Source organism: Dipodomys spectabilis, unplaced genomic scaffold (assembly GCF_019054845.1).
Source record: "Dipodomys spectabilis isolate Male_0828 unplaced genomic scaffold, ASM1905484v1 ptg000174l, whole genome shotgun sequence".
Classification (NCBI taxonomy): Eukaryota; Metazoa; Chordata; class Mammalia; order Rodentia; family Heteromyidae; genus Dipodomys; species Dipodomys spectabilis.
In genome coordinates this window covers 4,074,645-4,099,774 of record NW_024870851.1, presented here as the reverse complement: position 1 = coordinate 4,099,774, position 25,130 = coordinate 4,074,645, and the positions used below count along the sequence as shown (strand labels likewise).

General features: G+C 54.1%; 3 protein-coding genes across 4 annotated transcripts in view; 2 read left to right on the top strand and 1 right to left on the bottom strand.

The window, feature by feature from the left end:
- The window catches only part of Metap1d (methionyl aminopeptidase type 1D, mitochondrial), a 99,204-nt gene extending 85,800 nt beyond the window's left edge, over positions 1-13,404 (top strand). The window contains exon 11 of the mRNA XM_042694168.1: positions 13,389-13,404. The gene's annotated coding sequence lies outside the window, so the exon portion shown is untranslated. The remainder of the gene's footprint in view (positions 1-13,388) is intronic.
- Dlx1 (distal-less homeobox 1) lies at positions 642-3,927 on the top strand. Of its 2 annotated transcripts, XM_042694169.1 has the most exons (3): positions 642-1,502; positions 2,160-2,359; positions 3,550-3,927. In XM_042694169.1, the coding sequence occupies exons 1-3, from the start codon at positions 1,190-1,192 to the stop codon at positions 3,802-3,804; spliced, it is 768 nt and encodes a 255-aa protein (XP_042550103.1). In that variant the 5' UTR covers positions 642-1,189; the 3' UTR covers positions 3,805-3,927. The 2 variants fall into 2 exon arrangements, with proteins under 2 accessions (XP_042550103.1, XP_042550104.1); XM_042694170.1 differs by lacking the exon at positions 2,160-2,359 and having other exon boundaries at positions 1,190-1,502; positions 3,550-3,626.
- A 3,012-nt stretch (positions 13,405-16,416) lies between the features above and the next one.
- Dlx2 (distal-less homeobox 2) lies at positions 16,417-18,671 on the bottom strand. Its single transcript, XM_042694238.1, has 3 exons — positions 18,266-18,671; positions 17,656-17,840; positions 16,417-16,821 (listed from the first exon to the last, which is right to left on the bottom strand). Exons 1-3 carry the CDS (start codon positions 18,669-18,671, stop codon positions 16,417-16,419), a joined length of 996 nt encoding a protein of 331 aa, XP_042550172.1.
- Positions 18,672-25,130: the final 6,459 nt, after the last annotated feature.

Genomic DNA, 25,130 nt, shown 5'->3' with positions numbered 1-25,130 from the left:
AAACCCTGGCTACTCTCGCCAGATCCTAGGAGAGCCAGAAAATGAACCACTGAAGTCTACGGCTCAAACTGCGCTGAGCCCGTGCGCCCCGGGGCTCTACGCTGCGCCGCGCGCTCCGGGCGAGTGAGCCTGGGGCGCTGCGCTCGCGGGGAGTAGAAAGGGGAGGGGGAGGCGCTGGAAGGTTGGGAGGGAAAGAGGGGTGTGTGTTGGGGGAGGGAGGCGGTGCGGCCGCCTCTCCTGGGAGGAGAAGCGCGGGTTCCTGACTCTCCTCCACGCGCACTGTTCTGATCAGACCCGTTCAGCCCGGAGCTGGAGTGGCCAGCTGGGCCAAGAGCAATGCCAGCGGGCCCCTGGGAGCGGCGGCGGCGGCGGGGCGGCGGCCGAGTGAGTGAGTTGGTCCGGAGGGTCCCTAAGTCCCAGCCCCGGGAAGGTGGCCGCCCGGCGGACGGGGCCTGGGAGGAGGCGCGGCTTGGAGGGCGCTGAGCTAGGCACAAAACGCTCTGGAGGATCGCTGTCAGTCGCCTGCCTTGGGCGCCCCCCAGCGCGCTACTCCGAGGTCGAAAGGCAGTGATCGGCGTCTGTCACGGTCCTAGCTCAGCATGGGACTTGGTTGGTGGCGACCCGAAGTCGTCCCAAGTCCTAGGTGTTGGGGGCGGGCGAAGGGTGGGTACAGTAGTGGGGAGGGCCACCGCGCGGAGCGGCTGGTTGGTTTCCGGAAAGGAAAGCGTACAAGGGAGGCGGGGAGGCTGAAGATCTGGGCCTCGGAGGTCCCAGCGCGGATGCTCAACCCGTTGTGCGTCTCGCACCGCGCGCTCTCTCGCAGAGGAGCCCCGGCCGGGAAGTGTGGACCCGTCTCTCCCCAGGCCCGGTCGAGTTGCCCGCTCTAGTCCAGCGGAGCCGGAGCGTCTCGGACCAATCCCCGGTGATTATGCAAGACAGCCGACCAATCAGCTCCTCCAGCTCATGAATATTTATGACCTTGGCTAAGTCAAAGCTTTGAACCGAGTTTGGGGAGCTCGGCAGCATCATGCTTAGACTTTTCAAAGAGACAAACTCCATTTTCTTATGAATGGAAAGTGAAAACCCCTGTTCCGCTTAAATTGGGTTCCTTCCTGTCCTGAGAAACATAGAGACCCCCAAAAGGGAAGCAGAGGAGAGAAAGACCCACACCCAGACCCCGCGAGAAGAGATGACCATGACCACCATGCCAGAAAGTCTCAACAGCCCCGTGTCGGGCAAGGCGGTGTTTATGGAGTTTGGGCCGCCCAACCAGCAAATGTCTCCTTCTCCCATGTCCCACGGGCACTACTCCATGCACTGTTTACACTCGGCGGGCCATTCGCAGCCCGACGGTGCCTACAGCTCGGCCTCTTCCTTCTCCCGACCGCTGGGCTACCCCTACGTCAACTCGGTCAGCAGCCACGCGTCCAGCCCCTACATCAGTTCGGTGCAGTCCTACCCCGGCAGCGCCAGCCTCGCCCAGAGCCGCCTGGAGGACCCAGGTATGTGCGCTTGCCAGGGAGAGAAGGAAAAGAGGAGACGAGGGAGAGGGAAGGAAGGGGTAGGGGCCGAGAGCGAAGGCTGGAGAGAGGGGCCGAGAGAGGTAGGGTGGAGGGGGGGAGGGAGGGCGCGGGAGCGGTGGAGGTTTCAGATATCAATCTATGGATCCTTGTCATAGCAAAGAAAAAAAAATAAAAATAAATCCACCCAATTTACAACTATCCAGCAAAGGATAAACCGGAGAGCGTCTCCTGGCACCGTCTGGGCCTCTGGGCGGCTCAGTGTGCCGAGCACACAATGCCCTGCTGGAAAACAGAAACCCACACGTGCACGTATTAGTCGCGGTAATTATTTATTGCGTAGCGCTATAAACAATGTATGCAATTAAGGGTAATTAAACCTCAACTACCGCCTGCAAAAAATAGCAAACTTTCTCTGCAGAGGCAATGGCTGCGTTCTTGGGAATGGCCCCATCCCGGCTGCAGCCGCTAGGAACAAGTGTCCTCGGACTTTGGGGGCGGTGGAACCCTTCCTAGGCTTTCAGAGTTTCTTGAACCTTCTCTCCCTGGTCCTGCGTCGGCCATCCCGCTTTCGTCTCTCCGCGCTAAAGGCAACCCCCCCGCATTAACGACAGCTCCCCGCTTCTGCCGTCCCTCCAGGGGCGGACTCCGAGAAGAGCACCGTGGTGGAAGGCGGCGAAGTACGCTTCAATGGCAAGGGAAAAAAGATCCGCAAACCCAGGACAATATATTCCAGTTTGCAGTTGCAGGCTTTGAACCGAAGGTTCCAGCAAACTCAGTACCTAGCTCTGCCTGAGAGGGCGGAGCTCGCGGCCTCGCTGGGACTCACACAGACTCAGGTACCTCGCCGCCGCCCAGCAGGCGCCCCGGCGCCCGGCCTGAACTCGGGGTGCTTTTCTTGAAACTCCCCGAATCCCCTGGAAGCATTTCGTAGGTGTTGGGCCTCACAGGCGGGGTGTCGCTCGGCGTGTGTGTGTGTGTGTGTGTGTGTGTGTGTGTGTAAGGGACGGGGGAGGTGGTGTGGGTGTCCACTCTGGCCTCCAGCATCTCCCCGTCCTCCCTCATTCTCTCTGCCCTCGCTCGGTCCCTGCTTCTCGGTCCACCGACGGGTCGGCGGCCTGGTTCTCCCTCCATCTCTGGACAATCTGATTAGGGCGCCGGAGGGATGTCCCCGGAGGTTTTGTTTGGGGGATTCTAAGGTCGCACGTGCCCACACAACCGGAACAATAGAAGCAGGACTTAATCCCTCCTTCTTCTCAAAGTGTGTGGCTAATCACACCGGGCCTGGGCCCGCGCCCGCGCCTCTCTCTCTCTCCTCCTCCTCCTCCTCTTCCTCATTCCTGTGCCGCGGCTTGGGAGATCCTTCTCCCCAGACCCTAAATTTAAAAAAGGGGACTTTCTTCCTCAGATTTCTCTAGAGCTCATAGGCATTGTGACCGGCTGGCGCGGGTTTCCAACGTCCAGCCCGGGATTTGGAATGGAACTGGGGGCAGCAAATAAACCCTAGGGGAAAGGTTGGTTTGATTTCAAGGAAAAGTTCAGCAGAAATATTGGGCCTCCACAGTGGGTCTCCAACTGGCTGAAAGGCAGGAAGACAACCGCAAAGAGAAGGCTGTGGATTTGCCAATACATTTCCTCCTCTCCTATCTAGGGGTTTTTCGAAAATATCTTTATTAAGATTGCTACTGGAATTGGGTAGTGTCTGCACCATGGGCAGACCTGAGCCGAGGTCTCCCTGAGCTACTAACTGGCAAAGACCTGTAACCTCTGCGGCCTTTATCCCCGGACCTCCATGATCCTCCTCCACCCCCACCTTTCTCTCTGGGAACCGCTCCTGTGGGCCACCATCAGCCTGGGGTGGGAGATGTCTAGCTATCTGGTCTGTGGTTCTCGTGGAGAGGAAGTGCCTGTCTCTGCTCCTCTAGCTGGAGCTACCAGCTAGCCCAGACCCTAGGTCTGTTTTCTCCTACAGTCCCTTCTTTCCTCCCAGGTAGGTTCAGCATAATGACGTTGTTGTCCGATCTTGCAGGTCAAGATCTGGTTCCAGAACAAGCGCTCCAAGTTCAAGAAGCTGATGAAGCAAGGCGGGGCCACTCTGGAGGGTAGCGCCCTGGCCAACGGCCGGGCGCTGTCTGCAGGATCTCCACCGGTGCCGCCAGGCTGGAACCCTAACTCTTCATCCGCAAAGGGCTCAGGCAGCAGCGCGGGTTCCTACATCCCCAGCTATACGTCGTGGTACCCTTCAGCGCACCAAGAAGCTATGCAGCAGCCGCAGCTCATGTGAGGTTGCCAGCCTGCACCTACCCATCTCCTACCCGTCTCCTTTGCTCCAGGCCCCTCCTGCCTCCAGGTCCATCTACCCTGTCCGCGTGCCCTGGCCTGGGAGAGGAAGGGCTCAGAGGGAACAAAAGGAACAGTGAAGCCCCGGAGGCCTGCCTGCCTCCCTGCAGCCCCTCGAATTCTGACCCAGCAACTTTCCAGCGCCCATCTCTAGGCCCCAACCTGTCCTGGCCCACGCGGTGACAGCCGTGTGAGACCTTGAATCACAGGCACAGCCATCCTAGACAGCCTAAGCCACGAGACAAACCCGCTGCACCGGACACGCCGACTCTCAGCTTTGTGGGACTATCAGGAAAAAAAAACATAAACAAAAACAATGTAGAAAAAAAAAGCAAAAGCTTTGTTCTGTCCGTCTCTTGAGTCTCCTTTTTGCTCTGTTTGTGCGCTGAGTCAAGGTCCTCCTACGTCTGCTGTCCTCATTCTTCGGCCTCAGCAAAAAGTCACCAGGTCTGAGCCACACACGGTCTGCTGGGCCGCCCATTTCCGTATCCTGGGACGTTTTTGTCCTTTCTGGCCTTTCTCGGGGCCCTGCCTGACCATCAATGTCATTTGTTTGGGAACTGGGGGAAATTGGAGGGAGGGGTTTTATTTATTGAAAAAAAATAGACTTGGTCTGAGGTTGAGTATTGGCCAATTTGAAGTTCTGTAGGGTGTGGAAAGGGCATTGTCCAAATGCACTGTTTACCTTAAACCCACCCGGAAAAAAAAACCAATAAATAAGGAAGACATAATGATTTTTAACTTATACAATAACTTTTGTACTTCACTGGTCTAGAGTGGTTGAAGCAGAATGATTTGCATTTTTTACATGTCTCATATTTTCAAAATAATAAATAAAAGAATGAAAACGATAAATACCAAAATGAAGAGATAAAGTCAACATGGTTTTGTCATTTCCAGGGAATGTTTGGATGCTTTGCCTGGACAACATGGAAAGTCCTAATTTGAGTAGAAAGAAAGGACCCATGGGCAGCGGAAGAAAACAGACAGGTGTGAGCAAGTGGTCTAATGCCAGTGAGCTTTAAAGCCAGACAAAAGCAGCTTTACACCAACCCCCAGCAGCTTGACCACAGAGTAATGCCAGTCACCACCCTCAACCGTACAGTCTACAGTGCAGGATCAAATCGCTGTATATATTATTATTGTTATTATTATTATTGTTCTGTAAACATGTTGCACAAGTTTAGCCTCTTTCCGTTCTGTTGTGTGTGGCTGTAAAACCCAATGCTTTGTGAAATGAGAATCTTGACATTTTACTTGTGAAATTGGAAAATGTGACCAATTGAAAACGGTGTTTTGTGTTCTCTATGTCAAAGTTTAGTTTTATATTGAGAATGTTAACTTATTGCTTTGTATCTTGGGGGGGGGGGAAAGAACTTTGTAAATAAGTTATAAAGTTTCTTTGAGACAGTAAAATTATGGTTTCAAGAAAGTATGGCTGTCTCCTCTACTGGGAAGGGGAAGACGGGGTTGGTCAGTCTCCTACCTCTGGATACAGGTAGCCTGGGTACAACTTCTTGTTTAGGACAGATTGGAGGCTTCTGGCTCCATAAACATATTATAGCAAGACCTGTAGGATGACCCAATGGGCATCTTCTTGCCTTGTTCCCTTGGCCTTCAAGGAGTCTGATGCCACCAGAGTTGCAGGAATGGGGAGAATGTCTCGAAAACATTGAGGGAGAGGATTCAAACAGGTGTGGCAAGCAGAGAAGGGGCTCTGAAAACCAAAGAACAGGTGAAGACCCTCAGAGATGAGAGGAGAGGATCAGCCCCTCAGACTGGCCTTCCTTCCCCGCCCGGAAGGAAAGTGCTCCTTTTGAAAGCCTGGAAGCAGAGACTCTGGGCTTTCCTCCTAGCCTCCACCCGGATCTGGCCTCTCCACTTTTGCTTGCCTGGAGGCACTAGAACTCGACTCAAAGACACAACCAGACTTCCAGACAGGGGCCGGAAGGACTGGTCTGTCAGGCGGGTCCCCCCACCCTCTCCCATCAATCAGTGAGCTCTAGGGGGGTGAGGCGCAGTCACGGGGAGATACCAGGGCCCCTCCACGGGGAGAAAAAAAACCAGCTCTTAGGGAATGATTAGGAATTTAGGTGACTGGCTGGAACTAGAGTTAACCAGAGAGACCAGCACAGCACCCCAACTCCCGCCATGAAGTCCCAAAACCAGGCCATTAATGGGGGCACTTCTACTAGAGCGCTGGGGCTAAGTTCGCTCCAGAAAAACGCAGGTTCCAAAATACTAGAGACCCGGTGGACTCCTCTGGTCTGGTAGCCCGCACCATAACTCAGCCTCAACCCCAACCCCAGCCCCCAGGCCCCACAGGAGAGGCGGCAACCTCCTCAAGTTCTGGGTTCGACAAGCAGTTTTGCACCACTCCCGCTATCCTGGCACCCGCCTTCCCGGTAGGCTGCCGGCGGGGGCTGGCCCTTCGCCTTTGGGGGGCCCCCTTCCCGCGCGCGGTGGGGAGCAGAGCCGGGAAGGCAGTGATCTGTGTTGTGACAAGCACCCATTTTTCAATTGGTGCTGGTGAGAGATCAGATGCGCCGGGCTCTTCCGACGCCCTTTGGGAAGGGGAGGAGGAAGTGGCAGGGCTGGTGGGGGGCGGTGTAATGGAAGGAGCAGGGGAGGTGGTGCGGGATAAAGCCTGGGACCTCACACCACTTCTGGACCTGAAATTGTGACCTGTCCTCGCTAAGCGGTAGTCGGAACCGAGATCAGACCTGGGTTACTAGGGTTCGGACTGCCGGTGAAGGACCGGCCTCAAAGCACAGAGGGAATCAATTTCTCTGGCTAGGCTCTGAGTGTGGGCAAGGCTTCCCCTGAGATAAGCGACTTTAGTGGCAGGGGGTTTCTCATGCATGTGACTCTTGTCCCCTGGACGGCAGTTAGGGCCTAATGGTCCAAGCCTTAGGCAAAATTCGTTTGGTCAAGCCAGTTTTAATACTTGGAGATATTAGCTTATACTAATTTAATAATCTCTTGCAAACAGTTCAAATAGAGAAATTATTAGTTTTAGCTCAAGGAAGGCGGTCTTTAGTTAGGCGCTATTATAATTATAAGCGGTTGTATTTTTAAAAAATGTTAATCTGAATATAGGCCTAATTAATGCTGCCTTGTTACTGACAAGTAGTTCATCAAATATCTGATTCAAAGATTTTCATAATGAGTATATTAATTAAACTATGAATAATCTAAAGGTGGTTATATTTAAACAATACCTCATTATAATGATTAAATACTGATTTCGAATATTATGTCTTAACAATTGTCACTTAGAAAACACAACCTTTCCTTATGTATGAGTCTGTAATGGCAAAATGCAATTTTGGGATTTTTTTCCCCTTGTTCAAAAAATGTGAACCTCATTTTAAAACACTTCTGAAATAGGTTACACACAGCTTAATGATTATCAAAATGACTCTTTTCTGCAAAAAAAGACCCCAAAGTGCGCGTACAGCTGCAAACCCAAGAGGGTCAGCATCATTTCACTGTATTCTCTTCTTGATTACAAGCCGGGCCCATCAAACACAACATAATTACAGTAATTTCAGGTTTATTTATTCTAATGCAGTTTCCCCATCTCTCTGGTAATTATGAGCAATTTTTTCGCCCAGGGAATCTTTTTGCATTAACAAAAGAGATAACGCACTGAAAGCCAAATTTGCTGTGCATTGAGAAAAGGAAAAAAAAAATCAAATAGGTGCGAGCTGCCATCTCTGCAATTCTCCGGTACCGGAGCCGGCAAATTGCTTGCAGGTGTATGGAGCAAGCTTGTCAATGGCCGGGCCTCCAAATTAGCAAATGCACATCGGCAAAGTAATGAAGACAGACTTAGCAAAATTGCCAAACAACAGATACCTCTTTAATATCTTTGCTCACACACACTAGCTCTAAAATGGGGTAGAGCCTGGGGGTGGGGGAATAAGCAACCGTCCCCAGCTCCCTCCTAACTGATCTTGGCTTTCATAAGCCTGGATGGGCTGGGTAGTCCTGTGAGTGGTGAAATCTATTCATGGAAGAACTTGGATCCTAAATTTAGGCAATATCTTATAAATATAACACTGGAAACATTCACTAGAATTCACAGCTTCTCCTCATTGATTATTATATTTTATTTCTATTTCTTTCTTCTGGGAACTTACACCAGGACTGAGTTAGGTGCCTCTTCAGACTTTTTGGTCCTGTAGTAGGACCAAATGCCAAAAAGTTTAAAAGAATCCTTCCTACCTGTATGTCCCAAAGTGTGATTTTTTTTTTAATTCAGAATCATTTGATGAAGAAATTAACTAAAAATCTCTTCCCTTGAAGAAACTGTGCGTTTCTATTACTCAGAGAAACAGAGGTCTGGGTGCTGGATATAGAACCTGAGATAATAGATCCAGAGAAATAATTGGTTGGAAAGGAGCAAGGTACCCCTCCCCCTTACATTTTGATCCTGGCATCCATCTCTTTCTTCCTGCATCTTTTATAAACCCATTTCACAATCCTCTGGTTCTTGTCATCCTACCACCTGGGTTAAACACCCCGGAAATCATAGGCTTAAAGCAAACTTTGCTGCTCTCATCCCACATGGCCACAGGAGCCGCCATCAAATGTAGAACAGAGGGTAAGTAAGGGTCTCTTTTTCTCATGCCTCAAAGAATCCTGTTCTCAACTCCATAACAAACCCCATTTCCAGTGTAGACAGGCAAAAGACTCTAAAGGGTGCCTTCCTCAGCCTCAAGACACATATTACCCCCACCTACCATTTCCCTATCCCCTCCCTCATCCCCCAATCTTCAGGGATTAACACTTCCTGAAACATCAAGTGTTTTTATAAAAAGAGAAAAAAAATAATCCTGACATCGCTGACAAGAAGTTTTGATGGAAGAATTAGCTGGTGCATACATAATCATTCCCCACCCTCCTGCTCCCGGAGCGGGAGCCGTGCGGCAGGCACAATGCAGCCTTCCAACCCTCTGAAAAATGAAACCGGTTTCCACCCTTACCTTCTTCAGTGTCAATTTCAGATAATCTGGACACACACTCTTTGCTACATCAAATCAAAAGGGTCGAGGCGGCTTTTAGCTGAGTGAATGACGGGAAAGAAAAGGCAAAAAGAAAAAGAAAAAAAAGAAAAAGAAAAAAAGGGGAAAATAGAAAAAAATAGAAAAACACAAAACCGACCAAACCAGAGCAAAACAAAACCAGAAAACCAAAAAGAATTCCCTGGCCCCATCCTCCTATCTTGAGAGTAAAGAGTGGAAAGAGGTCCCCAGGACCAGGCGCTTCCGAGCGCCGCAGGCTTTTTGCAGCGAGCTCTTGCAGAATAGGACTGAAATTTTCGGCTATATAGCCTCTGTCTTTATAGCTGATGAAAAAAATTGCAGATTATTAGCATAAATGTTTACTCTTCATTACGCTGATGACATTGTGCACTCGAGATCTTGGTAATCTTTGGGAAAATTATGAGTAATTTTTAAAAATTTTAAAGCAGCAGCAGTTACCATGCAATTCAGGCTAATTCTGCGTAGGCTCCGAACGGATATAATTATCGAGGAGTCAAGATGTTATGCTAAAAACTATGCATTGATATTCCCATTTATTATGTACATACAACTTTGACAATGTTGATGCTTGAAATAGCAGGAAATTGTCTTGCGCAAAAATTACAGTCCATATTAGGACATCTGAAATTGCGAAGAATTATATAGTAATTGCAGGCTTTCAGATGGGAGAGCCAGAATACTCAAACTAGTGCAAATGTGGATAAAATTACAGATCAGAGCAAAAATTAGGGGAAAAGGGGGTCTGGGATTTTTCAGGTTGGCTATAGGATTCCGGAAGTGTCTAATGCCACATGATTGCTGCAGCTTTAGGGGAGACATTCATGCCTCAAATAGCGCCTGGGCCAGGGTGGCTTTAATTTAATTTCTTGGGCTTTTTTGTTTTAATAGAGGTAAATGAGGAAATTGGCTTCCCAAGACAAATTCTCACCGTCCTCCCTGTGAACGCGCTTGATCCCCCTAGTTTGGACGCCGGGAGGTCTCAGGTCCCCCACCCGAAATTCAACAACTGAGAAAGAAAAGTGACTGGACATAATCCCCCCCCCCCACACACCTCTCCGCCATTTCTTCCCTTTTTTACTTCTGTTCTCCTTCCTTCAGCCCCTTTCTCGGATTCCCTGTAACCCCCCCCCCCACACACACACACACTGCAGCTGCACAGGGCCCCGGGAGAGGCCGGCGGGGCCCGGGAGAGGGGGTGGGGGTAGGTGGCTGATGATGGTTTTGGTGCGGGGCGCTGGTCAAGGCACAGAGCCGTGCCCGTGGTCGCCCACAGACCAGTGAGCCGAGAGCCTGATCTTTGGAGGCTTTATGGAGGCGGGAGGGCAGACAGGACTAGGAAGATGGAAGCTGAGGGTCCCCTGGGCGGGCCCGCGACCGCCTAGGCTCTTCTTTTGTCTGTATTGCCAGGAGATTACGTCCTGTCGCACTTGCTACCCCCCCCCCCTCCGCCCGCACTCGGCCCTGGGGCGGCGCTTCTCTCCCGCCCGCAGACACCCTAGGACTTTAAGAGGCCGAGGCCCGGCCCGCAGAGGGAGGGGTCGGGCAGGGAGTGTCCCGGAGAAGACGAGAGAAAACGCGGGTGGAGAGCAGCCTGCAAAGGTGGATCACCTTTAGGGGATCCATCCGATCCCCCCCCCCCCCATTGTTCCCGGAGCTCTGGTTTCACCTCTGGAGTGTCCGGGACTTCCGGACGGCGCCGCTGAGCCGGGAGGCGGGCGGGGGGGGGGGGATCAAGTGTGCCCCGGGGACCCCTCTCCCTCTCCCAAGCTGCCACCCTCGCCCCCACAGCCCGCGCCCGCCACGTGGATCCCCGCCCCGCATCCCGGGCCGGGTGGAGGTGCAGACTCCTGGGGATCCCCACACAGGCCCGGGGAGGATCTCGGAAACGTTAAGACCCTGCAGTGTGTGTGTGTGCATCCTGGCCGGGGAGGGAGAGTGGGAAGCCCCCGCCAGAGCGACCCGAAGAAGGAGAGAGGTGGGTCGGGGGACTCAGTCGGCGTTCTTCCTTCGAGGCGCCGAGTAGCTGTGGCTTCTCGAGACCCGTCGGCTCTCTCTCTTTCTGGCTCTCCTTTTTCCTCCAGAAACACTTTGTCTTCCCTGCCCCACCCCGCGCCAGGCCCGGGGCGGAATGTAACATCTTGTAATGTGGCAATCACTGCCAACCAAACTCGTCCCCCTCGAGGGGAACTCCCGCGGGAGGGGGTGTTGTGCAAGGGTGACGGGGACTCCACACCCGTCTGAACTGGTGTGGGTGTGTGCGCGCGCGTGTGTGCGCGCGCGTGCGGCGCTCCAGGCGGCTGGCCGCTTAGTCCCGGGGTGGATTTGGAAGACCCAGGCAGGGCGAGCGTTCGGGCTGTCTTGGGAGCGGAGACCCGGCGTGCCTCCCGGGACGGAGCCCGCGTGGCTGCTTCTGGGACCCCAGATAGACAAAAGTGGGATTTCCAAGGGGCTGCTGCGTTGATGGGAGGAAGAGATCAGTACCTGCCTTCTCAATGGAGGCTTTCAGGTGAAGGCCACTGGTGGTCGCTGTTCCCTGGTGGAAAGGGAGCTAGCTGGAATGTCACCAGCCAGAGCGGGGTGCCCGCCGTGCGGCAGCTGCACCCGGGCTTTTCCACTGCCCACAAGGACTTCCTGAGAGGCAGGGGAGCCTTTTGCTCCCGGCTCTCGTTCTCCTGGGGCGGCCAGGGAGGAGGGTGGGAGTAGGGGGCTCCCAACAGAGAAAAGAACCACTGGACCACTCTGGCGCTTCTTTCCCTACACACCCCCTTCCATCCTGCATCTTAAGCCCCCAGAATTGTTTGTAAATAAAACTCCAGTCTGGCCTCTCTGTCTCCGTGTTTCTGTCTCTGTCTCTCTGTCTGTCTCTGTCTCTCTCTCCCCGCCCCCACTAAACCCGACACTTCCTCAAACTCGCCCCACCAGTTTCGGAGCTCCTGACACTGGGAGGATATTCACGATTTACTCGGGAGATCCTGAGGGAAGGCCGAGGGGAAGCCTCCCTACACAGTCCCGCCGGGCAGCCGGACTGATCAGGCCCGGGATCTGCTCGTTTCTCCCTTCTGCCCTCCGCATGCCCAGAGTTGTGAGGCGGACGGCGGAAAATCTAGGCAATGAAAGGGGGTTCTGGGCCAGCGCAACCCCAAGGAGAGATCAGCGGGAAGGTGCGCCCCGCAGCCCTGGCGGGGCTGGGGGGGGGCGGGGGAGGGCGAGGCCGAGGTGGAAGGGGAGGGGGCGGCGGAAGCGCGGAGTCGCCGGGCTCCAACTCGGCTCCTGCTTTTCACTCCAGTGCCGAGGCTTGGCCCAGCGCGGAGCGGAGCGGAGGGAACCGGGCAGCCCTCCCTCTGCGGGCCGCCCTCCCTTCTCTTCTCTTCCAGAGCTTGTCATATCTTGTCTCTGGCCTGATATTTTACTGGCGCAAATGGAAGGGGATTACAATGAAGATTTATGTGTGCTCGGAACGCGGCTGTTTTCCCAGTGCAGGGGAGTCGGGATCGCTGCTTCCCATTTCCATTTTTCATCCGTGCTTTCGGGAGCTCAGTTTAACCCGGGGGGTGGGGGTGGGGTGGGGGTGGGGAGAGCGTGTCTGCGCGGCGGCGGGCTGATCACAGGGCTCCGCGTCTCCGGGCGGCCCGGGAGACTGTGAGAAAGGCTTGCCAGAGTCGCCCCCGGCGGGGCTGGAGCCGGCCCCCGCCTCCGGGAGCCGGGCTTTGTCCCCCCGCCCCAGCCCACCCCTCCGCGTGCCCTCCCCCTGCTTCTGGGACGTGGGCGCGTCCTGGCGATCCCTTCCCTGCGCCCGGCTCCCGGTCTGCGGAAACGCCCCTCGCTCCGGGCCCCAGCACACTCCCGCCCTCTGTTTTGCGGGTTCCCGCGGTCGGGGGGGGACGGGGGGGAGGCACGTCGTGGCCCGGTCCGACCCCGCCGCCGCCAAGTGCCAGGTTCGGCGACTCCGGCGAGTCTGTGGGGCCTCAGCCCACCCCGGAGAGGGGCCGCCCGCCCTCCCGGCTCCCAGGCTCGGCTCATGCCAAGGCCTGTTGCGTGATTCCAACTTGGGCTGACATTCTCTGCCCCGGGCGCTCCGGCGTAGGCCTCTTAATCATCTTGTCTGCTGCAGATCCTCGACACCAGCCAATTTACTGCCCCGTTTCTCCCCGCTGGTTTCGGGAGGGGGGGGGGGAGAGAGGGCGGGCAAAAGAGGGGAGGGTACAGTCAATCTCAGGGAGGGGGCTGGCACCAGGCTTGGAACTCAAAATACCCCCACGGAATTTGGAACTGGGAGAGATGGGACACTGGGATGCGTGTCTGATGGGCAGGGGTTGCTTAGGGAAGTCTAGAATCGCAGGTCCACGGGTTTCATTCAGCCTTGGATGGGAAAACTACAGAAATGCAAAGAAGTCTGGCGCCGGTGGCTCAAGCCTGTAATCCTAGCCACTCAGGAGGCTGAGATCTGAGGATCGCGGTTCGAAACCAGCCAGAGCAGGAAGGTCCGTGAGGCTCCTATATCCACTAAACTAAAAACAAACAAACAAAAAAGCTGATAGTGGCGCTATGGCTCAACTAGTAGAGCACTAGCCTTGAGTGAAAGTGCTTAGGGACAGTGGCCAGGCCCTGAGTTCAAGACCCATGATCTACAACAGGAAAAAAGAAAAGAAAAAAATAAATATAAAGAGATCCTGGATTGTGCAGTTGCCTAGTTTTAATCAGACACCCCAATTCCCTGACCCATACAGTTGTCAATCTGACTTGAATCAGCAAGCCCCAAAACAATTTGGCCGGAAAAGTCAGGATTCCTCTCGGGAGGATGTTACTCAACCCACAAAGTAACTTGTCTTGCCTTATCTCTATTCTGGCAGGGATGAGTTTAAGACAAACGACATACATGTCCTAAATAATTAGTAGAAGAGGCCTGAATCCAGCAAAGGGATCCCTAACTTGTGCCCAATGTCATCTCAAACCGAGGCCATTCCATTGGAAGAAAGCTCCTAAGCTCTCCCGGCTCCAGGATGTTGATCTTCCACTCAAGGTGAAGTTGGAGAAGCCTCTGGTAACTCTGGACTTCATAATCCATCAGAAAGCAAAGTGATTTGGTCCATTGGGATAGTACAGGGAAGGTAAATAGGAAGCAGCTAATTTATCTAGTTTTTATTATGAGCCAGGCACTCACTGTGTGGCATCATTGCCTCATTAAGGGTTCATTAAGTTGGTGCTCACAACTCTGAGCAACAATTGTTATTATTTCTCCTATTTTATACATCTGCAAACTGTAACAGAGAGAAGGTAAGAGGGTTTCCCAAGGTCACATAGCCAAGTGATTGAAGCCAGGAAGCTTCCAACCAGTGGATCCAGTGCTTTTAGGGAAAGGTACTTTTAGCTCAAACTCACACACCTACCCTGATTTTCACAGGGACTGCCAGAAAACAGGGTTACTTCCAAAGCTGGAAATCAGGTGTGTAGAGGCCATGGTGGAAAGCAGAGCTGAAAGGTGTGTGCGTCTTTCCCTTCCAAGGGTATGAGGTACAAGAATGCCATTCCCAAGACGTAGTGCCTCAGTCTCTGCACGTGTATATGTGTGGCTGCATGTGTATCTCTGTGAGTCAATATATGGGCCTGTATGTGGTTGTGTGAGTATGCATGAATTTGTCCCTTATGTGTAAGAGTGTGATTGTGACTTAGTGAGTGGAAGCGTGTCATGGTGTGCGCTCCTGCATGCGGCACTGTTCTCGCGCATGAGTTATGATCCTGAGGGTGTATGTCAGTGTGTGGTTGTGTGTGTGTGCGCTCCTGGAACGCAGTGCACAGGGTTGCCCGGCATCCCCGAGCAGTCAACCGTGCCTCCCGAGGGGGAACCCAGAGTTCTTGGCTCAGCCAGCTTCCAAAGGACAAGCTCTGGGGAAGGACCAACGCAGGGGGTGAGGGGGGTTCTTATCCCAGAATGCGGCGGAGCACAGGCTCCTGACACTAGATCCCGGGCGGCGGCTGGAAGGCACAGCTTGGCCAGCACGGCGGACGCGGGGGCGGCCGAGGCCGCCTAGGAGGGGGACGGTGGCGCCGGCGCCAGAGGGGGCCTGACCGGAGGAGGCTGGAGCCGCCCGGCGCAGAATGAGTCACCGAGCGGCGGGCTGGAGAACTTCAGGCGGGGGCGGAGCTGAGCCTTCGCCGCCGCTTTGAGCGGAGCGCGTCGGTTCTCGACCCCGGCGCACCTTAAGATGCTTGCGGCTGGGGTAAGGTGCAGATCTCAGCTAGTGCAGCGGCTCGATCGAGCTCCGAGCGCCTGACCGACGGATGGAACCCTGGCACCAAGGAAAAAGTACACACTCCAATGAAAACAATAATTTATTTAAATAATCTCTTCATAGTGTAAAATCAACATTAAGAGCATGTTGCTTTCATAATAAATAGCCCCAAAGTGCCTTGCATTTCAAGAACTTGAAAGGCTTTAGGGGAAGATAAAACAAATTCAAATCAGTAGCTTCATTTAACTGAGGTTTTTTTTTTTTAAGAAAAAAAATAAAACGAAGGGGTTTGCCGAGGTCACTGCGAAACCGCAGTGTTCACAACTAGGGGGTTACAAAAAAGTCTGAAAAGATGAGTTTATACAAATAAATCAGTGGGAAAATCTGCACAGACAACTTTATTTACAAACTCTGTGTCAAAGCCCAGGCTAATAATCCTGAATAAATTTTAAAAAAGATAATTTAAACGCATTTTTGCAGTGTCCACATATTAAAAAATCATTTTTTTTCCAACATCAAAATGAGGTCATCCGCAAAGGCACCTAAACTTTTAAAAAAATAAAAATAAAAGAAACTCCACTGGTGATGGATGAGAGAGAGAGCGCGAGAGAGCTCAAGCTAAGGGGCGTTTGGGGGGCGGGTAGCGAGGCCCGCGAGCGACGAGGGCTCCGAAGGCTGGGAACCGCCGGGCAGAAAGAAAGCGGCGGGGTCGCCGGGGTCACGGGGCGGGAGGGGGGGGTCGGGCGAGCAGGACCCCGGGAGGTCAATAACCAAAGCGGGCCGGGGCTGAGCCCCGAGGCGGGCGAGGAGAAAGGAGCCTCAGAGGGCTGGGGAAGCCTCGCGGGCGGGGCAGGCGTCCTTCTCCGAGACCCGGCGCGGAGCCCCCGGGCGAAGACGGCGCCGGACGGCCTGGGCAGGCGGAGAGAGGAGGGGAGGCAAGGCCGAGGCGGGCTCAAAATGGCCGAGGCTCGGGGCTCAGATCCGAATGCGGCTCGGGGGGGTGGGGGTGGGGACGGCCTTCACCGTGCAGCTGTCCAGCTGCCCCAGGACGAACCCGGGGCGAAGAGACTCCCTTTCCCCAGTTCCGGGCTGCTGGGTGGCGGTGCGTGCGGCCGCGGGGCCTGGGGCCGGCCACCTCTGCAGGCTGCAACCTCCGGGAGGGCCGGGCGGCGGCGGCTGCCGGCCGCGAGGACAGACCCTGGGGCGGGCGGCGGGTGCGAACATCGAGGATCACCGGTCTCTGTCTGAGTCTCTGGCGCGGTCGCCCGGGAAAGGTTAGAAAATCGTCCCCGCGCTCACCGGGGCGCCCCCGCCGCCGTGATGGTGGTGGTGGTGATGGTGCGGCTGCGGGGTCTGCGTGGGGTGCAGCAGTGGCGCCGTCGCCTGCAGGTGTGGGGTGGAGCCCGAAGCCTGGTGATACCACGGGTAGTTGCCCAGAAAAGCCGAGGCCGCGCTGCTGGGGCTGGAGCCGGAGCTCCCGGCGCCGCTGCCTCCGCTGCCCGGGCCGCCGCCGCCCCCCATCCGCGGCGGCGCGCCGAAGTCCCAGGAGGCCGGCGCCGAGACCGGCGGGGAGGCACAGGGTGGCGAAGCGCTGGCCCCAGGGTGCTGCTCCGAGGGGATCTCGCCGCTTTTCCACATCTTCTTGAACTTGGACCGACGATTCTGGAACCAGATTTTGACCTTTGTGGAAAAAGGACCCGAGCGTTAGTGGAGGAACTTGTTACTGGAGTCGGGAGGGCGAGAGCAGAGGAAAGGCCGCCGGCCGGAGGTGGACGTGCGGCGCCCGGGGGCGCGCGAGCGGATCGCGCGCGGAGGCTCCGCTGCTTCCCAGCTCCCTTCGGAGGGGATCGTCTCCAAACAGCTGCTGTGGGTGCTCTGTTTGCGACTGCGTGTGCTACCGAGCTTTGGTCACAGCCGGAGCCGGCCCGGAAGCCCAGTATTTCACCTGCTTTATCTCCACCGAGTTCAGGGACCACATGATACCGGATTTCTGCCCACCTCCCTACCCTTTTCCTTCCCTCCCACGCGGTGGCCGCTTGGGGATTTTCAACTTTGGGCCTAGAGAAGTTTAGGCTGCATAGATGCGGGCTTAGGAAGCCATTAAACTGCGTTAAAAATATACATAAATAATTTTGTGCCAGTCCTGGGGCTTGAACTCAGGGCCTGAGCTTCCTTTTGCTCAAGGCTAGCGCTCTACCGCTTGAGCCACAGCTCCACTTTCGGCTTTTTGCACGCGCTTGCGTGTGTGTGTGTGTGTGTGTGAGAGAGAGAGAGAGAGAGAGAAAGAGAGAGAGAGAGAGAGAGGTTAATTAGAGATAAAAGTCTTTCGAATGTTTCTGCCCCAGCTGGTTTCAAACCGCAATCCTTGGATCTCAGCCTCCCGAGATTACAGGCGTGAGCCACCGGCGCTCGGCTTAAAAAGCTATCTATAAGAACCTGTCTCGAACGCGTCTACTTCCCGAGTAACCCAGACTAGCTAGCCCGGCCGTCGGCCCCTCGGGGAGCGAGCCGCACCTGAGTCTGGGTGAGGCCGAGAGACGCCGCCAGCTCGGCCCGCTCGGGCAGGGCCAGGTACTGAGTCTTTTGGAAACGCCGCTGCAGAGCGGCCAGCTGGAAACTGGAGTAGATGGTGCGGGGTTTTCGGACTTTCTTTGGCTTCCCGTTCACGATTCGGATTTCGGGCTCGAGGTCTTCCTTCTCTGCAATGAAACGGAACTGTGAGTGGCCCAACGCCCGGGCCCTGGAGTTCCCGCCGAGACCAGGGGTGGGTGGAGGAACTTGGCCGGAGCCGGGAGGGAGGCGGGTTTCTCGCAGACATCGCCCGCCTCACGGGCGCAACTTCAGCACGCACAGACGGTCGCGACCGCCCTCGGGGAAGTGGGGACAGGCACAGGCCGAAGAGAGAGGAGAAGCAGGGAGAACCCCCCCCCAAAAAAAAACCAGTTTCCGGGGAGCACGCACCGGGGTTACCAGGTTGATCACAGAAGAACAAAAACGCGACTCGAGGGAGATCGGAAATTGGGGAGCCAGACAAGGGCTCCGGACCGCACCCCCTTTCACCCCATTCCTGTTAACCCCATCCATCCCAGTGACTGACCGACTTGATGCCAGCATTTATACACACCCGGCTCGTTGTTGGCGGGGGATGAACTGGTCCCGTAGGGAGCGTAGGAGGTGTAGGCGGCGGTGTAGCCCAGGTCGTAGCTGCTCTTGGCGGAGTACGGGACGTTGTTGAGGCCGCTGGTGTGGTACTGGTAGGAACCCATGTGCGCGTAGGGCGAGCCCCCGCCGCCGCCTCCCGCCGGGTGCTGCTGGTTGGTGTAGTAGCTGCTGTCGGTAGCTGTGGACACCGGCAGGGTCGGCGACTCCTGGGGCTTGTGAAGGCTGCTGCCGCCGCCGCCGCCGCCGCTGCTGCCGCCCGGGCCGGCGCCGCCACCGCTCGGGGGCTGCTGGTGCTGGTGGTACGTGCTGGAGGCCGTGATCTGGGTCGAGTGCATATCAGCCACCAGACTGTCAAAGACTCCAGTCATCCTGGCCCGGGACAGGGAAAGAGCACGGGTGGCGGGCGCGAGGGGGACGCGAGGCGCCTCCTCAGTCTCTCTTGCTCCCTTCCAGCAGCCAATGTAATTACGAGGAGGTGGGGTTGGGGGGAAGGAAAACAAGAAACGAGGCTACGGTCTTGGCGCCTCCTCCTCCAGGGGAGGTGATCACCACGCGCCTCTCGGGACAGCTGCCGCCGGCCGCATCCTCCTCTCCAGGCCTCTCGGCCTTCTCGGCTCCTCGCCCAGCGCGGGCTCAGGCTGGGGGCGGGCAGTGGAGGGGGCAGGGGTGACAGGGCCGGGTCGGGGCTCCAGGAGGCGGGAGCAGGTGAGCAGCCCTAAGCGGCTTTACGATTGTCTGCCAGGCCGGCTCCTGCAGGGTGGGCATTTAACACTTGTCACGTGAGCGCCGGCGACGTCACCTAGCAACAGCCAATCAGAAGCAGTGGGCCGCGGGGCTCCTGGCGGCCGGGACCGCAGGGCCGGGGGGGGGGGGGGGGCGGGTGTCACTTGGCGGGCCGTGGGGCTGCGGCGGCGGCGGCAGCGGCGGGTGTACACGGGCCATCGAGGAAAGAGAGCCAGAGGCAAGAGACTGGTTTGGGGAGACAGTGCTGTCAGGCACTCAGCAGTACAGCAGGTGTGAAGGCAGAGGAAAGGTAGCTGTTTCCACCCAGAGGCAGAAGTGGGGTCTTCTGTCCTGTTCTGTGTGCAAGCGCCAACTCCAGTGATTTGTGCCTTGATGTCCCATGTCACTTTTCGAACACATAAATCAAATAAAGCGGTCCCGCGAGCGGAACCAGCTTTATCTCCACGTTTCCTCGAAGTGTCTGGCACTTGACAGTCAATTGATTCAAATTATCCGTAAACCATGTATAATAATACCTGCTTCCTAACCAACCCACAGGGATATTAGGACAATTAATTGGATAATATTTAAACGTTTTTCCTTGCTACTTGAGAGAAAAGCTATATAAATCTAAAGGCATTATTACTAATAATATATTTGAAATCACTTTTCCTTGTACTTGCCTTGACACACCAAGGCCCCGAGTAATTATGTACATTTGATGGGCAATTGACACTAGAAAAGTGATCCTGGAGCTTCCTGGGAGTGGAAAGGAAGACCAGGCAGAGCAAATAGCTTCCAGAGTTCATTCTAACACTACTTAAATTCGACGTTTTTACAGAAAAGGAAATGAAATAATAGGTGAAATTATAGATTTATCTCTCCATGTCTTCTTGGCAAAAACAATAAATAGGCAGTTTCATTTTGTGCACTTAGTTCTTATTTACATTTAGTACTTTAGGTCTCTGATCCACTCTGTCTTTGCTATTTCTGTGACGACTTTCTTTTTACATTTTGGTGATTGAGACCCTTGTCCTACAGTGATGGACACTAGCCTTGCTGGACTTCTAAGTCAAAAGATACTGCGGCACCGCCAGCTTTGTGGTGCCACCTGGTGGATGGTGTGCAAAGTTGCGGAGCCGGGCAGACGGTCTAATCATGCCCAGGCGCCAGTCTCTGAAACCCCCTAAAAGAACAAAATAGTAATTAAAAGCCACAAAATTGTGTTAGTGCCCACCATCTGAAGTATCCCTTCCTAAAGTCATAACATGTTCCTGAAAGAACTTGTTACAACAAATGCCTAATGGAAAACAAGTTGCTACTTTGAAAAAAAAAAGATCTTTGGTCTTCTTCCCCAGAAAATTCAAGTGTGTAATTAAAACTCCAGTGTTCACACTGGGGAATAATGAGGCTCCTAATGCACCTTCAAGTCTGCCTGGGTTTAGTGCCCAGCCATCTTTTTGGCTAAGGAAAGCTTGAGAGATGGGGTAGAGGAGCTTGTGAGAAATGCTTCCCCTATGGGGCTCACCACCACCAGACTCCTGCTTTGTGGGCCCAGTTAACCTCTTCATATTTAATCTAGAGTGCCCTTTGGTGTCTTGCCTCAAACTGCAGCTCTCTGTCACCACTGTGGTAGCTGTTTTGACATAATCAGGGAAAAATTTCTCTTGGAAAAAAAGTAAGTGTAACTGCCCATAGCCTTGCCTTTTCTCTGCTCTTAGTTCTCATCCCAAGCATGTCCACCATACTTCCTCAGGGTGGCAAGTTTGATGTGTTTTGTTTTTTTTTTTGTTGGTCGTGGGACTTGAACTCTGGGCCTGGGCGCTGTCCCTCAGCTCTTCAGCTCAAGGCAAGCGCTCTACCACTTGAGCTACAGCGCCACTTCCGGTTTTCTGGTGGTTTATTGGAGATAGGAGTCTCACGGTCTCTCCTGCCCGGGCTGGCTTTGAACCGTGATCCTCAGATCTCAGCCTCCTGAGTAGCTAGGATTACAGGCGTGAGCCACCAGCGCCTGGCAAGTTTGATGTGTTTTATGTCTTGAAATAAAACCCTACACACAGCCTGAAGTCCAGGTTAGCAGAGATTTAGAAAATGACATGTGTGAGATATGGTCTCCTTTTATCTAGGAAGTAAATGTGTGCTTGTAGGAGAGGCAGCTGGAGATGAGGGATGGAGGGAAGGAAAAAGAGAAGGAGGAGGAAGAACGAGAAAAAAAAGGAGGAGGAGGAGAAGGAGACTTTTGTCCACAGTTAGAGCCTAGGAGTATCCCTTTCCATAGAGATCTACAAGGAGTGAAGATGGAATTTTGATGGAATTTGGGAGAAAAGTGGTGTGCAGCCAGCTTCCTCCTCTGTTTCAGGGCAGCCTGGGTTTTACTCTTAATCTCTGTCGTCTTTTACTCCACAGGGATCTAGAGAAAGGGTGAGTGAATAAGAAGAGTTAGGGGATCTCTGCCCTGGTCTTGTGTGTTCCAACTCCATCACCCAGACTTTCCAAGTTTAGACCTAGCAGTCCCTCCCTCCCCCATAGCAACCAAATTATCATGGACCAAACCATCATATCCATTTTATACATGAACATTGAGGCTGAAGGAAGAAAAGCATTGAGTTAGATGCTCTTCACCCTCCTTGACATCTAGATGCCTTCTCCTCTGCTTTTGTGAAAATCGCTGGGATAATTAGTGTAAAGTCTTCCTTGAACATCCAGGACTTCCCAAAAGATCTAAAACTGGAGTGGAGTTAGGCACTGGTGGCTCAAGCTATAATCCTAGCCACTCAGGAGCCTGAGATCTGCGGATGCGATTTGAAACTATCCTAGGCAGGAAAGGTCAAGAGATTTATCTCTTATCTCCAATTAGCTTTAAAAAAAAAAAGCCAGAAGTGGAACTGTTACTCAAGTACTGTAGAGTCCTAGTCTTGGGCCAAGAAGCTCAAGGATAGCACCTGGGCCACGAGTTCAACCCAGGACTGGCACAAAGAAACCAAACCAAACCAAACCAAAAATAAATGAAACTGGAGTGGACAAGTCTGGCCATGGTCAGGAGTCCAGAGCTTCTCCTGCTCAGTGTTTGCCTCTGCTTGGCTGCTGAGTATCCACTGATTGGAAAGCTCCTCAGGGGGGTGGGGGAAGGGGTACTGTGAGGGAGAAGATGTCCCTCCTTGGCAGGAAGAATGAGGTGGCAATTCTGGTGACCTACATGTCTATTCTCACTTACCTATTCCACTCCTAGGCCACAAATGTAGCTACTGGATTACTGGCTGCCCCCACTGTACTCTGTCATCCAGGGTTCCAGGGACATGAGTACCTAGGCTGATGGCTAAGGTACCATGGCTTTGTGTTTGCATCCCTAGAGTTACAAGGGCTCCCATATCCTACACTTTCAAATCCCTTTGAGGTTCACCCTAGAAATAAAGATGTCTAGAAAGGGCAGGGATCTGATTTCTGAGTCTCTCACACCTGCCTTTCTGCAAACAAACTGCTAGTGTTTTTCTCTTACTAGCCGGCAGCTTTTTGAGACAACTTTCACCTGATCTTTACATGTATGGTATGTGGCTGATGTCATTAACACTGGTTTTCCTTGCTATCCCCTAAGGAGTCCTCAAACTTGGGGAGCCATTAAGTTCTCCTAGCTCCATAGGCCCTTGGATGAACAGCGTCCTGACTCCTAGGTTCTTGTCCTTGGAGTTCACTACTCTCCCAATAAACTCCTCCTTCACAAAAAAAGGGGGTACAAATAGAATCAGAATCATCTCGTGGATGCTGATGTGGTCCACCCAGAATAGGTGTGTGGATTCCTTTGATCTCTGTATCTAGGGGCATCCTCACCTCTTCTTTAATATTCAGATCAAGGATTGGAGGGATTTTTGTACCTTTCCAGGGTCCCTCACCCTCCTCTATGACCTTGACTGTCAGATGGTCACCGCTGGCACTGCCTTGTACCAGGTGCTGGCAGTTGCTGACCCCTAGGGGCTTTTCCAATGGAAAGTGATGGCCAGCAGTTCCTTTCTGAGCTGGCCCTCTGTGGGGCTCTGAACATCCTAGGAATCTGCCTAAAGGGTGTGTGCCCCAGAATCATCTCCAATGAGGAAACCAAGGTGAAGGCTGAATCTCTTGCTTAAGACTGCAGTATCAGATGTGGGCCTAGTGGAGGGAGGGAGAAGGGTTGGGCAGTGGCTCCAGATTGGCCTGGGGAGGAGACACCACGACCCACCCGGGAGTCCCAGCCCACCTGGGGGCAGACAGGAAGGGGTTTGTCATCCTCAGGGGCTGGGGGGGGGGAGGGAGCGCCCCCCCCCCCCACCGAGGAGCTAGTGGTTAGCTGAGGAGACAGGAGAATCTCACACTGACCCCAGGAAGATTCCAGAACAGATGTCACCAACAGGGGAAAGGCAGGCTGTCTGTCTGGAGCTTCAGGAGTTCAGGAGGCTTTCAGATGATCCTTTCCCTCCCTCTCCACCCCCCCCCCCCCCAAACAACCTGGGAGTCATATCGAAAGTTCCTGAAGCATGTTGCTGTGATACTGAGATAACCTCTTTTTTATTTTCATTTTTTATTGTATTATAAAGATGATGTATGGAGGGGTTACAGTTACACACGTCAGATAAAAAGTGCATTTCTGTTTGGACAGCGTCCCTCGGAGAGCCTTTTTGAGATGTTTCCCGCCATCCGCCTTCCAGGTCATCCTGATCGCAGGCCGGCCTATTTTGCTTCCATGTCTGACTGCAGTGATCAAAGTGAAGAGATTGGAGAACTGGGGCTCCTGACCCGCCAGGGCGCTCTCGGGGTGTGGTGGGTGGGCCGGCGGGGCGCCTGCCTGCGAGCCTGCGGGAACCACCTTCTCCTTTGAGGGCTGAAAACTGCCGGACCTCGGGGCGCAGGTGATGAGGCCCTGGGGGTGGGAACCCCGAAGGGGCGGCCGGGAGACAAGCTGGAGGACGTAGCACTCACACCGTGAACGCCAGAAGGAAAACCCTGGCTGCTCGTCCCTGGGCTCTGACCTCGGCTCTGGGCCGCGGGCTCCCGGCTCTCGGGGCCCCAGCAGCGAACGTCTGTGCTGCCAGGGGCCTGGGACCCGGAGCCGGCCGTTTCCCCTGCTCTACCCTCGGCTAAGCTGCCTAGCCTCGGTCCAGGGCTGCGGGGCGCCGCTGTGCAGACGCAGGGCTTGGATCCGAATCACAACACCAGGCCCCGGGAACTCCAGCCAGCCCTCCAGGTGGTTTTGTGGTGTGGCAACTCAGGACCTCCAACTCTCCTTTGGCTTTTTGGCTCAAGACTGGAACTCTACCACTTGATCACACCTCAACTTCTGCTGCCCTTTTTTTCAGGCCATTTGGAAATAAGTGTCTCCATGGACTTTGCTTCCCCAGGCTGGCTTCGAACTGTGGTCCTCAGGTTGACTCAGCCTCCCATGTAGCTAGGGTTACCGGTGTGACTACCAGCGCCTAGCCTTTTCTTTCAGGTCTTACACGCTAGTCAGGCCTATTTTTCTTTAATCAAGTGATTAAAGTACATTTGTACACATGCACCCAGCACTAATCCAGATTTGGGACTCAAAGCAGTGTTTGGGGCACACAGATCCTTTTCTCCCTGATAATCTTACCCTCCACTTACATTTTTTTTTTTTTTTTACACATGGCGCACCTAGAGACCTCCATGGACGCAAGAAAGCAAATAGAGCCAGAGGAGCTGTGGGGCCAGGACACCTGCCTCTTTGAACCACCACAGTAACCAAATGAGCTTCCGTGTGGGACGCTAGCCACGCCCTCCTGCGAGGGCGGGGGGAGGTGGGTGTTTCCTTGGAGCACACCATTCCTAAGTCTCTTGTCAGCTGGACATTCATAGCAAGGGCTTCAGCAGAGGAGGCTCAAGCAGGTGAGTGCATCGCCCCCCTTTCGTCACTGGTGAAGGCCGTCCTGCTACCCGTGGTGAGTGAGGCCTGGGCTGCAGGCGTCAGAGGACCAGAGCTCTTGGAGGGCGGATTTGGGGTGGAGTAGGGTGGCTTCTGTGGTACAAGTGGAAAGATGAGGCGCAGGAGATGGGAAGCATAGAGCCACTGCTGCAGGTGTTTTACATTATGGACCTTTGGAATTTTAGGGGTTTTTTTT

Coding starts and splice junctions, on each gene's coding strand:
- Dlx2 (XM_042694238.1), bottom strand. CDS start 18,671: ATGACTGGAGTCTTTGACAGTCTGGTGGCTGATATGCACTCGACCCAG. Junction 17,841..18,265: donor CCCCGCCAACAACGAGCCGG/GTGTGTATAAAT, acceptor GTTTCATTGCAG/AGAAGGAAGACCTCGAGCCC. Junction 16,822..17,655: donor TCGGCCTCACCCAGACTCAG/GTGCGGCTCGCT, acceptor TTTTCCACAAAG/GTCAAAATCTGGTTCCAGAA.
- Dlx1 (XM_042694169.1), top strand. CDS start 1,190: ATGACCATGACCACCATGCCAGAAAGTCTCAACAGCCCCGTGTCGGGC. Junction 1,503..2,159: donor GAGCCGCCTGGAGGACCCAG/GTATGTGCGCTT, acceptor CCGTCCCTCCAG/GGGCGGACTCCGAGAAGAGC. Junction 2,360..3,549: donor TGGGACTCACACAGACTCAG/GTACCTCGCCGC, acceptor CCGATCTTGCAG/GTCAAGATCTGGTTCCAGAA.